Source organism: Podarcis bocagei (genome assembly GCF_964188305.1).
Source record: "Podarcis bocagei genome assembly, chromosome: 11".
In the NCBI taxonomy this organism is placed as follows: domain Eukaryota; kingdom Metazoa; phylum Chordata; class Lepidosauria; order Squamata; family Lacertidae; genus Podarcis; species Podarcis bocagei.
The window spans coordinates 49230789-49246255 of NC_138136.1; the positions used below are offsets into that span (position 1 = coordinate 49230789).

The window sequence follows — 15467 nt, forward strand, 5'->3', positions numbered from 1 at the left end:
TCAGGTCATGTTTTCTGTAGTACTAGACATTACAAGGGCTGCGAGGGGAAAGAGGAGATGTTGCTTCTGGTAGGAGCCACATAGCTCTTGCTATGCTTACTTTTGGCCTAGAGGGGCATTATTAAGTAGCACATCTATGTGCCAAAAGAAATGTGTGTATATCAACACCGTTGAACTTACTGTGGAATCTTCTTAAAGAACTGCAAATGCTATGGCACAAAATAGATAAAATTCAGTAGAAGGCAACAAATGGATCCTACCTGAGGTAAGTAAAAAAAATATGATGTGGAAAAGGCCCAATTTGTTTTGATGGAGTCCTATTACGGAGTCCTATTATGGACTCATGTATTGTTCACGATTAAAGTTAAACGTTTTGAAAAGGGAGGGCATAGGAAAGATTATGTACAAGCAATGCAACATGTGAAAGAAAAATATACAAAGTAGAATCGGTTCTCTCATGTGCGGTATCCTTCAAGTGTAGCCCTCAGTGCTGGACATGTTGTACCCCAAATGAAGGAACCTGCATTGATATTTGAGTCCATACTGTGGTTTGGTTCTCTGTAATGAAAAGCTGTGTGTTTTGAGCTTTCTGTTTCCATTAGATGCTAAAAACGTCTGTCCCAATGAGAAATCTCCTGAGGGCAATGAGACCTTCTGAGCACTGTGAACCTTTACAGCTATGACTAAACTTATATATTTAGGAACGTTAAGTTTGGAGGAACATTGGACTGTGTTATATGAATGCTTTCATGCTCCCAGTACAAATTCTGTACCCACCCCAATACATTAACCTTTGACTGCTACCATTTCTGACACCTGAAATTTAGGGCCAAACTAGATGTTAAATGCATTTAGCATGCAAGTGTTCTAAAATGCAGCTAGTAGCAGCTGATAATTACTGGGGTTGCAAGAGCCGGGGGAATTGTTAAACCTTTCTGCCCTTCATGCAGTTGACAATCACTCTTCTGAGGCCACTGTCTGAATGAGAGAGAATCTCCCATTGATAGACTTTTGTTAGGATCATATTAGGGGAAGAAAGAGTTAAACCCCACCTCTCCACAATACACACTCACACACCACACCAGCAGGTTTGTATTAAAAAGCTTGTGTGTTAAATGCAAATTTGTATTTAATATGACATCTAATTTGTTCCTTAATTCTGCTTCATTCAAATATATAATAACAGTGACTTTCAAAATTCTGGAGTTGTATTTTTTTTTAAGAAGTTGAAATGATAATATAATGAAAATAAGTTGAAATGGTACATAATGAAAAGTTAAGCCTGAACTGTTGGGAGCTCTCTAGCAAACATTGGAGTGGTGTTTGTAGTGCACAATGGTAGCACACATAACAATTTCAGACAAGACAAGGATGGAGAGCCTTTGAATCTCCAGTTGTTGTTGGACTCCAACTCCCATCAGTCCTAGTTAGCATAGCCAATGGGAGTTACAATGCAACAACATCTAGAAGGCCACCCATCCATGATGTAATTAGTGCCCTGCTGCATATCAGACCAAAAGCTCATCTAGTCCAGCATACTGTTTTCCATTGTGGCAGGTCAAAATCTGCTAGGGAGCACAAAAGTAAGAGCACTATCTGCTGCTGCTGCTGCTGCTGTTCCCCCTGGCAATTGGTATTCAGAGATACATTTCCTCTGAACACAGAGGTTTCATTTAGCCACCATGATTCATAGCTGTTGATTGAGCTATCCTCCGTGACCGTGTCTAATCATTTTTAAGGCAACATCTTTAAATTGCACATATTTGCAGGGCTAGATCCTACCTTGTTTTTGTGGCTTTGAATGTTGGGAGAGAGAGAAAATGCCCTCACCCTGGGCTCCTAACAAAAATGAGTTTATTAATTTGGGCAGGGTTATGCAATTAATCTATGTTAACTTGGTGTTCCCTGGATATATTTGCAGTCACACCCAGTCCTTCCCCAAAGTCTTAGTGTTGGTTAAACAAAACTAACAATTAAAAATATGCTTTAACAATTTAAAACAGCACTTGTAAAAACACACCAGAATTCCCCGTCCTGAAACCAACAATATTAGAACTCCAAGCCTTACATTTAGTCCCCATTTACTGAAAGCTTGTCCAAACTAGTTTGAGTATATGTGCATTCTATTCTTTCTCCAAGCGGCACATAAAGAAGCAGTCCCCAGGTTTAAAAATGGTAAAGCTAGAGCACCCATGGACAGGGGCGTAGGAAGGGGGGGCAGGGCGGCGCGCCCTGGGTGTCATCCCTGAGGGGGTGACAAAAAGGCACACCATGGGGGGCTCACCCTGCCGCCCCCGTGCGTGGCAACGTGCAGCGGATCACCCCCCCTGCGCGCAGCTCACCCCCACCGGGTGCACGGCATGGCCGCTGCTCCGGGTGTTCATGCAGCTAACTCCACCGTTGCCCCTGGACACTTAAGTCCAGTCAAAGGTGACTATGGGGTGCGGCACCCATCTCCGCTTTCAGGCTGAGGGAGCCGGCGTTTGTCCACAGACAGCTTTCCGGGTCATGTGGCCAGCAGAACTAAACCACTTCTGGCACAATGGAACATATCCAGTAATGGAACATCCTATGCACCTTCAAACCATTAGTTTGGTCCTGTGGTACTTTAAGACTTTATAGTACTATTTTCTGTGTACCCAAAACCAAAATATAAACTTTTGATTATCTGAATTCGAAGTTCTTGCAATACAGCCTCAAACTGAGAGAATGAAACACAAGAAAGCTATACCTGTGTGTTTTGAATTGGAATGGACAGATCTGTCTGATTTGATTTCAGGTCAGTTTCACATGTGTTCATTCATAAGGCAGTTTTGCCTTGATTATACATTAATGTGATTTTTTTAAAAAAAGTATGAAGATAAATATTTAAATGCATATGTTATTCCATATGTATCTCAAACATTTTTAACTACATTTTTTATAGTGGTTCATGCATGTCTAAGGTTACTTTAGCCTTAATTACACATTTTTAATTGGTTTTGGTATGTTTTTAGAACTCCATTGCAAAATTCAGGACATGCTCCAATCTATGTATTAATCTAGGAGGTGTGAATTAGGTCAGTTCACTTAAAAATGCAGGATGAAATTTTCCTCCATCCCTAGTTCTCTCTCAAGACTTGAAGCTCCTCTGTTGTCAGATCTATTTTAATCAGTGCATATTTTCTGACTTTTGGGATTCTTAGAGCAAGTTTGCAGAGAAGACAGCTCCAGTGTAATAAACATTGGGAGTGTGCCACCACAGGGGCTGAATGGATGAGGCATTTGTATGAACTAGTGACTTCATCTGGGTGTCGTATGTGTGATTTCTGCAATGGCAGTGACTCTTAAAGTGTCCTTGTCCATTGGCCATAGTGGTGTATTTTGTTTGCTTTTAAATAAAGTTATATAAACTTAGTAATGGTTACATACAGTTCAAAATGATTTAATTATAATACAGTATAATACAGAAATAAGTATGGTATATTTATACTCTTATTTCCATTCAATACAAAAACAGATGCAAAAAAAAAAGGTAGCTACACAAGAATACAAAAAATAAAAACAGAAAAAAACTAACCTAAAAACCCCCAGTTGTTTCCAATTTTCTAAATCAACAGTTGAAATACACACACACATGGGCCTGCTATGCCAACTTTTAAACATCTTCTGAAAATTTCTCTATTCCCCCAGGCCTATGCAGGCAATTAAGAATACATCCTTCCACAATGTTTAATTGATGTCTGTTTTAACTTTCCTGTGGTTTTTATTGTACAGACTTATCGCTGATATGAGAGATACCAGTTGCTAAAAGTGCAGTGGCTCTAAGATCTGCCACAGACCTTTGTTTGTTTGTTTAAAAAAAAGATGTGCAGAGAATCCGAAGTGTGCATCGGTTTTAGGACACATTTAACTTGGGGTGGACATGCCCATTCCATGGCGTAAATTCTGTAGCTGCTGTTTTCCAAGTTAGCTGGCATGTGGATTTGTGATAACTGGTGAATGAATCATGCAGAAAGCTAATTTTGGTGACATAGTAAGGGGTTTTGTAGTCAAAGAGAGGTAGGAGAACTATTACTAGCTATTACCACCAGTATAGTCTAGTGGATGGACAGAAGCAAGAAAGCTTGTGTTCAAAACCCTGTGGGGCCACAAAGCTCACTGGGTGTCTTCAACCATAAATAATCTTTTAGCCAGGATGCAGAACCTGTGACCTTCTGGGTGGTGCTGGACTATAGGTCAAATTACCACACACACCTCCCAACTGAGACTGTGCAGCCTTTGTATGCATGACAGTAGCCCAATCAGTGCCAGCCAATGACAGAATGGTGCGTACCCAGTGAGGAAGCTTTGAGAAGACACAAGCCACAGCGAGGGATGCCACATTCCATTCTGGAGCATGAGGGTTGAGTCGCGTTGGGTTCCTGGTTGTGTAGTTTAGTTGAGATTGAATGTCTCTAGTAGTGGCCTTTTGTGTATGTCTCTGTGTGTGGATTTTTGGCCCACTCAAAGCACAGCCTTTGATTTAATTTGAATGTTTAGCATTCTCTGTTTGCTCACTGGCCATATTTTTTATGTATTACATACCGCATTTTTTGCTCTATAAGACTCACCTTTTCCCTCCTAAAAAGTAAGGGGAAATGGTATGTGTCTTATGGAGCGAATGCAGGCTGTGCAGCTATCCCAGAAGCCAGAACAGCAAGAGGGATTGCTGCTTTCACTGCGCAGCGATTCCTCTTGCTGTTCTGGCTTCTGAGATTCAGAATATTTTTCTTGTTTTCCTCCTCCAAAAACTAGGTGCGTCTTGTGGTCTGGTGCGTCTTATAGAGTGAAAAATACGGTAGATAATCTGCCTTTCTCCCAAGGGTCTAAAGGCTGTGTGCACTGCACAGTGTTTTGAACACATGGGGTATCCAAATGAAAGTGAGCATGCACACTCAGAACACAATAATCCAGTACAAGTTAAATACAAGCTTCATCTTCACAGGGAGCAATAAACATGTAACAATAATCTTATAAGAAAAAGCTCCTTTTTCCTTTATGGGGTATCCAAAAGCCCGTATAGAGTCCTTATGTAGGTTCTCTATCAGTAGGAGAAAATAACAAAGGCCAACCAGAGAATATTGAGAAGCAAGGCAGCTAGTAAGCATGATCTTTATTAAACAGTTGCAGCAGGGTCCCCCGCTTACTCCACGTATAGAGGGAGGAGAGGAACCCAGAACATTGGTGTGCAAGCTCTTATAAAGACTTTTGAAATTGCCTACCCTGTAGCTCGATGTTGTTGTTGTTGTTTAGTCGTGTCCGACTCTTCGTGACCCCATGGACCAGAGCACGCCAGGCACTTCTGTCCTCCACTGCCTCCCGCAGTTTGATCAAACTCATGCTGGTAGCTTCAAGAACACCATCCAACCATCTCGTCCTCTGTCGTCCCCTTCTCCTTGTGCCCTCCATCTTTCCCAACATCAGGGTCTTTTCCAGGGAGTCTTCTCTTCTCATGAGGTGGCCAAAGTATTGGAGCCTCAACTTCACGATCTGTCCTTCCAGTGAGCGCTCAGGGCTGATTTCCTTCAGAATGGAGAGGTTTGATCTTCTTGCAGTCCATGGGACTCTCAAGAGTCTCCTCCAGCACCATAATTCAAAAGCATCAATTCTTCGGCGATCAGCCTTCTTTATGGTCCAGCTCTCACTTCCATACATCACTACTGGGAAAACCATGGCTTTTACTATACGGACCTTTGTTGGCAAGGTGATGTCTCTGCTTTTTAAGATGTTGTCTAGGTTTGCCATCGCCTTTCTCCCAAGGAGCAGGCGTCTTTTAATTTCGTGACTGCTGTCACCATCTGCACTGATCATGGAGCCCAAGAAAGTAAAATCTCTCACTGCCTCCATTTCTTCCCCTTCTATTTGCCAGGAGGTGATGGGCCCAGTGGCCATGATCTTCGTTTTTTTGATGTTGAGCTTCAGACCATATTTTGCGCTCTCCTCTTTCACCCTCATTAAAAGGTTCTTTAATTCCTCTTCACTTTTTGCCATCAAGGTTGTGTCATCTGCATATCTGAGGTTGTTGATATTTCTTCCGGCAATCTTAATTCCGGCTTGGGATTCATCCAGCCCAGCCTTTCGCATGATGAATTCTGCATATAAGTTAAATAAGCAGGGAGACAATATACAGCCTTGCCGTACTCCTTTCAAGGCAGTGATCAAGGCAGTGATCCATGAAGGGGTAGCTTGATACCACCCCCCAAAACATACATACATCACAGAAAGAGGTGGTCCCTAGCAAAAATTTGAGTGTGTTGCTTCTCTCCTGTCTGCCAGGATACCTGATAATGCCTTATCTGATTGCCTTTTCTGGGTAGCCTGGCTGAGATGGTAAATATTTAGTTCCTGGATCTCTTATGCATATTGATAGTGTGCTCAGCTTAACAGATACTTGCCAGACTGTATTTACAGGGAGGTGTAAGCCCCTACAGTCCAAGGACAATTGGAAAGCTTTTCCCATTTCCTTCCTCCTTGCAGAGAAATATTTGAGGTAAATTTGGGAGTGTCAGAATGGCTTCAGGATTGTTCTCCTGTGCTATTTCAGACACGTGGCTTATATACCTATGTATGTGTTTACCTTGTACATTTATGAACATTTTTTGTATATCTATAAGACCTTAGAATTCCTATAACAACAATAATAGGAGTCAATGCCTCTTTTGAACACCAGATAACAATGAAAGTTAATTGCAGGTGTGGAGTAGGCACTCATGAGCTCAGGTTCTGCTTATGGCTTTCCCACAGGCATCTAGTTGGTCACTGTGAGAGCAGGATGCTGGACTAGATGGGCTATTGGCCTGATCCAGCAGGGTCCTCTTCCGACCCCCAACCCTGTGTTAGCCTAACATAACCACCTTTTCATCATCTATCTGGTTGACAAGTGTTTGGGATTATCAAGAGACAAATACTGCCAGTGTGCCCTGCTTGTGAACCTTACTGAGTATGGCTGGCCACTCAGAGAACAAACAGAGTAAGGATAAATAGAACCAACCTAGCTTTCCTTTGCCCTTTGTAACAAAAAGTGATGTCAGCTTAATTCTGGAAGGAATGGGATGTCTGATGCAGAGCCAAAGGGTCTGTCTCTCCTAGAGCTTGATTCAAAGCCTATTTAAATCCATTTTTAAAAAAACAAACCTTGGCTTCATATCGGATCCTAAATCTAATGAAGTGGCAATTTGTTTTTCAATAGTAGGAAGACAATAAGAGGAACCATTGGTGATGTGTGTGTGGGGGGGGGGTAATATTTATGGGATTTATTGTAAGTTTACAAGTAAACATTGCCAGGAGCTTACAACCATTTATTTTCTGGTTAATCGCTTCAAAAACAGTGTGGTAATAAAAAAGATACAACTGGGAACCCTAATAAGATCTACTGTTTGCAGATAAAGGACTTTGCTTCCTTGTTTGTAAGCCATTTGTCACTGTGGTACCGTATATATATAATCCCCTTTTTTTACTGTAGCGCTCTTGCAGAGACCAGGGGCAGGATAGATTTATACTGCATCAAAAGGACAGGCCGTGGCTGTTCCAAAATCAGTAAATTTTCAACTTTGAAATGTAAGGGTGGGGAGCAACCAAAAATGAATCAAAACAAATTAATTTACCTCCTAGAGCTACAAAAACAAGGTGACTATTCAAAGGAAGCATAACCCTTAGGGCATGTTTACACTACAAATGAACTTTTATTTATTAAAATTAAAAACATTTCTAGCCCACCTTTCTGTGTCAGATAAAATGCCCAAAGTACCTATTATGGTATTACAGGTAAATGAGGCAGTCACCTCAGGCAGCGGGTTTTAGGTATAACAAAAAGACAGAATTGCTAGTTATTTAGTTTATTTTTTGTTGTATTTTAACTCCCAGGAAAAAGGCTGGTGTGGGATCTTCAGTCTCAGGTGCCAAAATAATTTGGCCAAGCATAGGTACTATGGACTTTGACTGAGAGTAAATGGAGGGCAAGTGCCATTTGCTGTTCTGCCTCAGAGGACAAACTTTCTTGAGCTGCTCCTGTTCCTTTATGGAATTTAAGACTCCAAATGCTTAAGGAAATCTCAGCACCTTACGTACCTGTAATGCATGACAATTCACTAAAAAAAAAGGGGCACTTTCCCAAACCCTTATGAATATAAGCATTATGATACAATGCGGTTTCTGCACATGCAGTAGATGGAAGTGAGGGGTAGATGGGGCTCATCAACCTGGGAAGTTAGACCTAGGAGAAGGGAGACTCTGATCCTAAACCTTTGCTGCCTTCCGGGATATCTTTTGGAGAAGAAAAGGCTAAGAAGCAAACCCTACACAAATCTGGAGTGAGGTCCCTAAGACGGTTGGCTGGCACCTTGCATGCCTTCATCCGACATCTGCTCTCCAGGGTCTCAAGCAAAAGACTTTCCCCCTCCACCTCTATGTGCAGTGAACATGTGTATGGGCTGTAGGTTTGCATGCTTTCTCCTTGTTCCTGTTGCCAGTACTAGGCACAGTAACCTCATATCACCCTTTTGAAATCTTTAGAATGGACTAAAGGAAATGCCATTGACCTTAGGAAGAGATAAGGGCTCATCAACACGCACAAATATTGCAAAATCATCTTAAGTGTTCACAGTGTGCTGAAGTTATGAAATTTTGTAATGAACTGCACTCTTTTCGAGGTCTCTGAATACCATTTATTTTATCTGTACTGAACTCTTGTGCTATAAAACAAAAGCTAAATAAGTGTTGCCCAAAATCTAGGCCATATTTTTTTAGACATCATAGCACCGCCAGTTCCTAGTTTTCACTAAGATGGTAAACCTGTGTCTGGAGTTCTGTATTATTTCAGATTGCAGGTTTGGGCTCACATGATTGAATCCACACAATCCCCTCTTCAAGTAGAAAACTAAATATCGGGGAACTAAATTCTGGTTTAGCCTTCTTCCATTCATGCCAATTTTATTTGTGCAGGCATCTTTTTCTTAATGCATACCAGGAAGGTTAAGTTAGAACCCCCCTATTTTATATTCTTCGCTCCCCCCTCATGGAAGAGAAGTCATGAGCCCCCTCTGGCTGCCTGAAGCTGTACAGTCTACCTTCAGGTTTTCCACCCTAGCAAGCAGGCCACTGTTTTGCATTTGAAAGCTGCCCATAATGTCTGGAAAATGAAATGCTAGAATTCCAGTGATGTAATTGCCAACCTTGTGCCAAAAGATAACACTGTTCCTGCTTGTTAGCTAAGTAAATATATGAGACCTGGGGAGTGGACAGTTAATATCATAACCCCACCCCCCTCTTATTTCTGCATACCATCTAGTTGCCCAGAAGGAGCTGATGAAAACATCTGGCATTTCCAAATCCTGGTAGCTAGGTGGCTCACTTCCAAGGGCTATTTAATCTTCCTCATTTGTGTAAGTGGCAGGTTGTCTGAATTTTTTATTATTATCTTGCCTTATGGGGTTCTCTGATAAGCAATGGTAGCAATGCCTTCAGGCATCAGAGCTACTCTTACATGCATATCCCTTGTTTAGGAGTAGGCAACCCTGTCTCCCAACTTCTCTAAAGAACTTTTTATGTCCTCTGCCCTCCTGCTTAAGCCCCTTTTGACACTGTTTCTCCTATTAGCCATTTACCTCTGCTGCAGGCATCTCTTTGGGGTTCCTCCCAAAGCATATACCAGCTTCAGTAGGAAGATTTTTCTCAATACTGTATTGCAAGTTAGGTGCAAAGTTGCATTTCATGTCCAGGAGACTCAAGGTTAACTTTAAACTAATCAGTCTTTATAGTGCGCTTTTGCTTGTTCCCCCATACAGGAATGCCCATTCTCTTTCATCTAAACACACACAGATCCTTTATATACTCCATCAGTACCAGTTTGTTCAGGCCCTTTTCTGGCTCAGACTGGAATCCTTGCTACCACTTAATGATACAGGCCTGAACCAAGCTTGATAGCTGAGAGCGATAGGCTGCCCCCACACTTTCTGCCCAGTCATCATGAGTGATGGGACTGTAGATGTGGGGGTAGTTCCTGTACTCTGTCACTCTCTGCCACTGAATTGTCCTGCCCCTCTAGCAAACATTACCTGAAATGGAAAGGAGGGGAAACTTTCCACATCGCCTCCATCAGCCTTCCATAGAGAAAGGTCTTCACATATGATTCATATGGCCCATGGAAAGATAATCAGACTATGGGCAAGATGGAGCCTTTCTCCTGCCTCACATGGCTGAGATTCCACATGTCCCCAATTTGTATGCTACAGTTCTGTCTGTTCCTACTGTTTGAATGTCACATCATTGCTCCATCAACGAAATGGAATCTGGGATTTTCAATCTGGTGTTATTGGTTGAACATAACTGCTGCCTTAACAGTCTTATAAATCATCTGTTAGATTATTGTATAGTTTTTTTATTCTAGTCTACGAAGTATTGTGAGTATATAGCTCCTGAAATTAGCAAATTGCCTTTAAGGTGTTCTCCTGTATACACTCAGTAAATGTGCAATTCAGCCCTCTTTTGGATTACTCTCAAAGGGAAGGGGTATAGCTCAGTGGTAGAATACAGTAGACACTTGCATGCAGAAAGTATGCAGCTCCAAACCCTTGCATTTCTGGGTAGGGCTGGGAAAGACCCCTGCCTGAAACCCAGAGAGTCAGAGCCAGTCAATGTAGAAATATTGAGCTGGATGGATCAATGATATTATTCCCTTTGAAGCAACTTCATTGCATTCCTAAAATAGACAGTAAAGATTCTTAAAATGTCTTTCCACTACTTTTGATTAGTTTTACTTGCTTTTGTTCCTGTTCTTCACGCCTGAATTTTCTTACTTCACATTGACTTTTGTTTCAAAGCTATATTGAACTTGAATTTTCAGTGTGTACTTCAAACATATTGGAGGAACGAAATAAAAAGACAAAAATCAATACACAGTGAAAAGTGTATCACGAGCTTGCTATTGGAGACAAATCCTGCCAATTTGAAGGGGCTGCTTACATCTTTTCTGAATCCACAGGAGCTTGCCCAAAAGGCCAAGCATAGTAAATGCAACCCTGAGAGAGTACACTCACAGTTGGATTCCTTGTAGGACAATGCTGACCGAACTGCTATAAAACACAAATCCATTTATTTGTTTTGGAGATTTGTAGTGGAAAGTGACATTTCATTTAGCTCATGCCATTTACTGAAAGGGCCACAAAAGATGGGGAACTTTTATTTATTGTTTTACCGCTTTAGAAAACATGCTGCTGGTTCATATTCCAACAGACAAGGAGTCTGTTGAGCAAAGTCCAGAGTTCACAGATGTGTAAGGGAGACTTAGAGCTGGGGGAGAGCAATCATTAGACAAACAAAATAACCAGCACAGTCTGAAAAAACTACCACAGTTACAACGGGAAGACAGTATTTCCATAGCCAATGAAGGTGCTTTGTAAAGCAGGCACTGAAGCATTTCTGCTATTCACGGTTTGAGCAATGACAGATTATTTTATCACTACCCTCACAAGATAAAGCAGAGTTACAGTGCAATGCATGCCTACTCAGAAGTAGATACAGTCAGTGGGACTTACTTCCAGATAAAGTTATAGATGATTTAAAGGATTATGTGTATAAACATACAACTGAAGTAGGGCAATTGTTGCAGACTCAGAGTAAGGCCAGTAGAGAGTTTTAAGATCTCAGATTTGTATAAAGCAAGGGCACCCAACATGGACTACAACTTCCATTATCCTTGAATGCTAGTCATGTGTGCTGAGATCAATGGGAGCTGTAATCCAACAACTTTTGGCAGGTACCATGTTGGCTACCCCAGTGCATGTCTGCCTAATGTCTGCCTAATCTTTGTTGATAACTAATTGCTAAAGGCAGTCTGAAATTCACCCTCCTGCCCCCAGCCAAGTTTTACACACATAAACACACATATACAGTATCTTAAAAAACAACAACCCTAAAACAAAAACATTGGGGCTGCACAAAAAAAAAAAAATGGGTGAGGATGTTGCCCATGGGGCGCAGGCTTCCTATCCTTGGCATATAAGACTTAAATACAATAATTTTGAAAAAGTACATAGCCCATTAAAATTTTTCTGAAGAATGACATTCTGTTTGGTTCCACAGTTTTAATGTAGATTTTTCATCAATAAGGAGAAATACCAGGATATATTTTTGCCACCTTCTGAGACATACTAAGTTTACTTGTTTTTTTTTCTATTTACCAGTAATTGACTGATCTTAATCAGTTTGTACAAATTGTGGGATTTTGCTGAATGTTGCAAACATCCGCTTTGTTATGGCCCAGTATAATAATAAAGCTTTGCTTTGTCCTTAGGTTAACATGTTTGTAGAAGGATTCCATGATGCTATTATCCTCTATGTTCTGGCTCTACGGGAAGTTTTGAAGAATGGCTTCACTAAGAAAGATGGAGAAAAGATTGTCCATCAGACATGGAATAGGACATACGAAGGTAGGAATAATCAAGTGCTTGATGTGATTTTGTTTGTCCAGTCTTGGGAAAATCTGTAACTTTTCGGTTGTACCATCTAGCTTCTTAAAATAAAACCTGCCACCTCCTGCTGATAGCATACCATAAAATGAAAAACGAGGGAGCATCCATTCCCCACTGGTTGTTAAAAAGTTCTTTTCTGAGAGGATGGGAAAGCTTTGACACACACCATGGCTAGATATGACCCTTGGAGATTTCTTACCTGGCCTCCATCACCTCTCCTTATGCCTTTTCCATCCCATCCGTGCTAGCATGGGAGGATGGAGAAGAGCAGCAAATTCCAGGGGCTGAGAGTCTTTGGCATAGTGCTGTAGAAGGGTTATAAACCTTTGCTCCCTGCTGTGGTCCCTACCATACTTGGGGAGCTCTTGCTTGCAATTTGTTTTCACACAAAAAAGGTTCAGTTGAAGCAAATTAATGCCAATGTGAGAATGGAGGGTCCTGATCCAGCTTAAGTTCAGAGTGCCTCCAATTTGCATGGGTTGGGACTCCTATTGGTGTGAATGAGAGATTTCTCTCCAATGCAAATTACAGGAGGGGTTTACCATTCGCTTTTTTGCTTTGGCACACCCACTGCTGGAATGTGGGGCTCAGGGTAGAAAAGACCCCCATTGTTGTAATTATGATTGTGTTGTGTTGTGCTGTTTCCAGCAATAAAAAGGGGGAAAGGGGGTAGAACCATGAATAATGTGGTTCCTTGAAAGGATGAGATATAAATTAAGGATTCCTAGTAGGTAATTATTGGTACAAAAAAGAAGTGGCAACTTGTAATAAGGAGGTAAGAAGATAATGGTTTCCATCTACATGTGAAGTGACAGCTTTTTATCACTCCTTTACATACCACCTTATGCCTCACATGTTGTGTTTGGAAGGGTCTCCCTACTTCTGGTTATCTACACATACGTATGTATTAACAGGGACAACATAGGCAAAAATGGAGACTGTGACATGTTTAAACAGGGTTTACAGATAGCATGCCTGCACACTAGATATTAAGAAACTACATTAAATAGCCCCCTGTTGTCTACATTTTTATAGCATCACTGTCAGTAATTTTATATACAAAGAAAACCATTTTAATAATAGGTTAGCTGTCATCATTAAGGTTCTTGGCTCCTTCCTTGTTTTTGAAGATTGTAGCCATTTGACTCTTTCATGTGCATATATTAGCATGCTTCCTTACATTGCTTCATCTTTTCCATTTAGGTTTTATAACTGAAAAGCTGGGTTTAATAAAAATGCAAAAATGCCAAGTCCCCCTTCCTTTTCTTTGCTGTATTAGATTTTGAACAGTTTTTTGTGTGTGCATTCAGAAATGTTTCAAGGTCTCCATTTGCTATTTTCGATTGTGCATGCCAAAGTGTTCAGGGTTTTCAGTGCCAAACCTTTTGGGCCCTTCTGCCCCACCCACATCCTGCCAATCTTAGAATCTATGAATATGTTCAAACTCCAGAACACACACCCGTGCATTAAACTTTGTAAGGTCAGCTGGACCTTACTGGTAAGACCAAGCTGCTCTTGCCAGATACATCTGTCATTTCTTACCGTGTAAGATTACCACAATTTCCAGTGGAAGTACTTAAACTGAAAGGAAATATTTCCTTTAGATAAGAACCCAACAATAAGTTCTGAAATTGGAACAGATATGAAAAACATAATGGACCACTTTCTGTGCTTCAGTGAGTTTTTCTTTCTCACAGTAATGGAGAGGCATTTGGTTGGAAAGGACAAGAAATTTATCCTGTCCAAGTCTTTATACCGATCCAGGTGGCGGGTGGCACTGTGGTCTAAACCACTGAGCCTCTTGGACTTGCTGATCAGAAGGTCGGCGGTTCAAATCCCCGCAACAGGGTGAGCTCCCGTTGCTCTGTCCCAGCTCCTGCCAACCTAGCAGTTCAAAAGCATGGCAGTGAAAGGAGATAAATAGGTACTACTGTGGTGGGAAGGTAAACAGCATTTCCGTGTGCTCTGGTTTCCCTCATGGTGTTCCGTTGTGCCAAAAGCGGTTTGGTCATGCTGGCCACATGACCCAGAAAGCTGTCTGTGGACAAACATCGGTTCCCTCAGCCTGAAAACGAGATGAGCACCTCAACCCCATAGTCGCTCAGGATCCAGGAGCTCAACACATTGAGCCCCAACAATAATCCACATAATCCAAACCTCAGTACAGTGGTACCTCGGGTTACATACGCTTCAGGTTACAGACTCAGCTAACCCAGAAATATTACCTCAGGTTAAGAACTTTGCTTCAGGATGAGAACAGAAATCGTGCAGCAGCGGCAGCAGGAGGCCCCATTAGCTAAAGTGGTGCTTCAGGTTAAGAACAGTTTCAGGTTAAGAACAGACCTCCGGAATGAATTAAGTACTTAACCCGAGGTACCACTGTAGATCAAAAGACAGTAACAAATAGTGATGGGTTAGCCAACTACCAGCAGGGGAAGAAGGAGTCTCCATCATGGGTTAAGAGAGTTTAGATGCTCTCTTGCATCAGTGGACTCTGCTGTCTCATGCCTTATATACACAGCCAATCACTGCACTCTGCAGGGCTGGGCCTCCTTCAGATGCCATTTCCTCAGGAGGACCATTCTGCATGATGTTGGAATCAGGTCTTTAGTGTGGTTGCAACTACCCTTCCGCTCTTCCTCCCACCACATAACAGATTGGCAGTATCTACAGTGGTGCCTCACAAGACGAAATTAATCCGTTCAGTGAGTCTCTTCGTCTAGCGGTTTTTTCATCTTGCGAGGCAACCCTATTAGCGGCTTAGCGCTATTAGCGGCTTAGCGGCTATTAGCGGCTTAGCGGCTATTAAAGGCTTAGCAGATTAGCGGCTAAAAGGCTATTAGCGGCTTAGCAGCTTAGAAAAAGGGGGGAGCGGAAAAAAATCGGAACACTCACAAGACGTTTTCGTCTTGCAAAGCAAGCCCATAGGGAAAATCGTCTTGCGAAGCAGCTCAAAAACTTTCGCAAGACGGGTTTTCA

At 41.7% G+C, this 15467-nt stretch overlaps 2 protein-coding genes across 3 annotated transcripts in view; one reads left to right on the forward strand and one right to left on the reverse strand.

Annotated features, from left to right (window-relative positions):
• The window catches only part of TARS1 (threonyl-tRNA synthetase 1), a 215234-nt gene that overhangs the window by 78705 nt on the left and 121062 nt on the right, over positions 1-15467 (reverse strand). The window lies entirely within an intron of this gene.
• NPR3 (natriuretic peptide receptor 3) overlaps positions 1-15467 on the forward strand; it is a 55241-nt gene that overhangs the window by 25793 nt on the left and 13981 nt on the right. For both annotated transcript variants that reach the window (XM_081212980.1, XM_081212979.1), the window contains exon 4: positions 12311-12446. In XM_081212980.1, coding sequence (XP_081069106.1) covers positions 12311-12446 — 136 coding nt within the window. The remainder of the gene's footprint in view (positions 1-12310; positions 12447-15467) is intronic.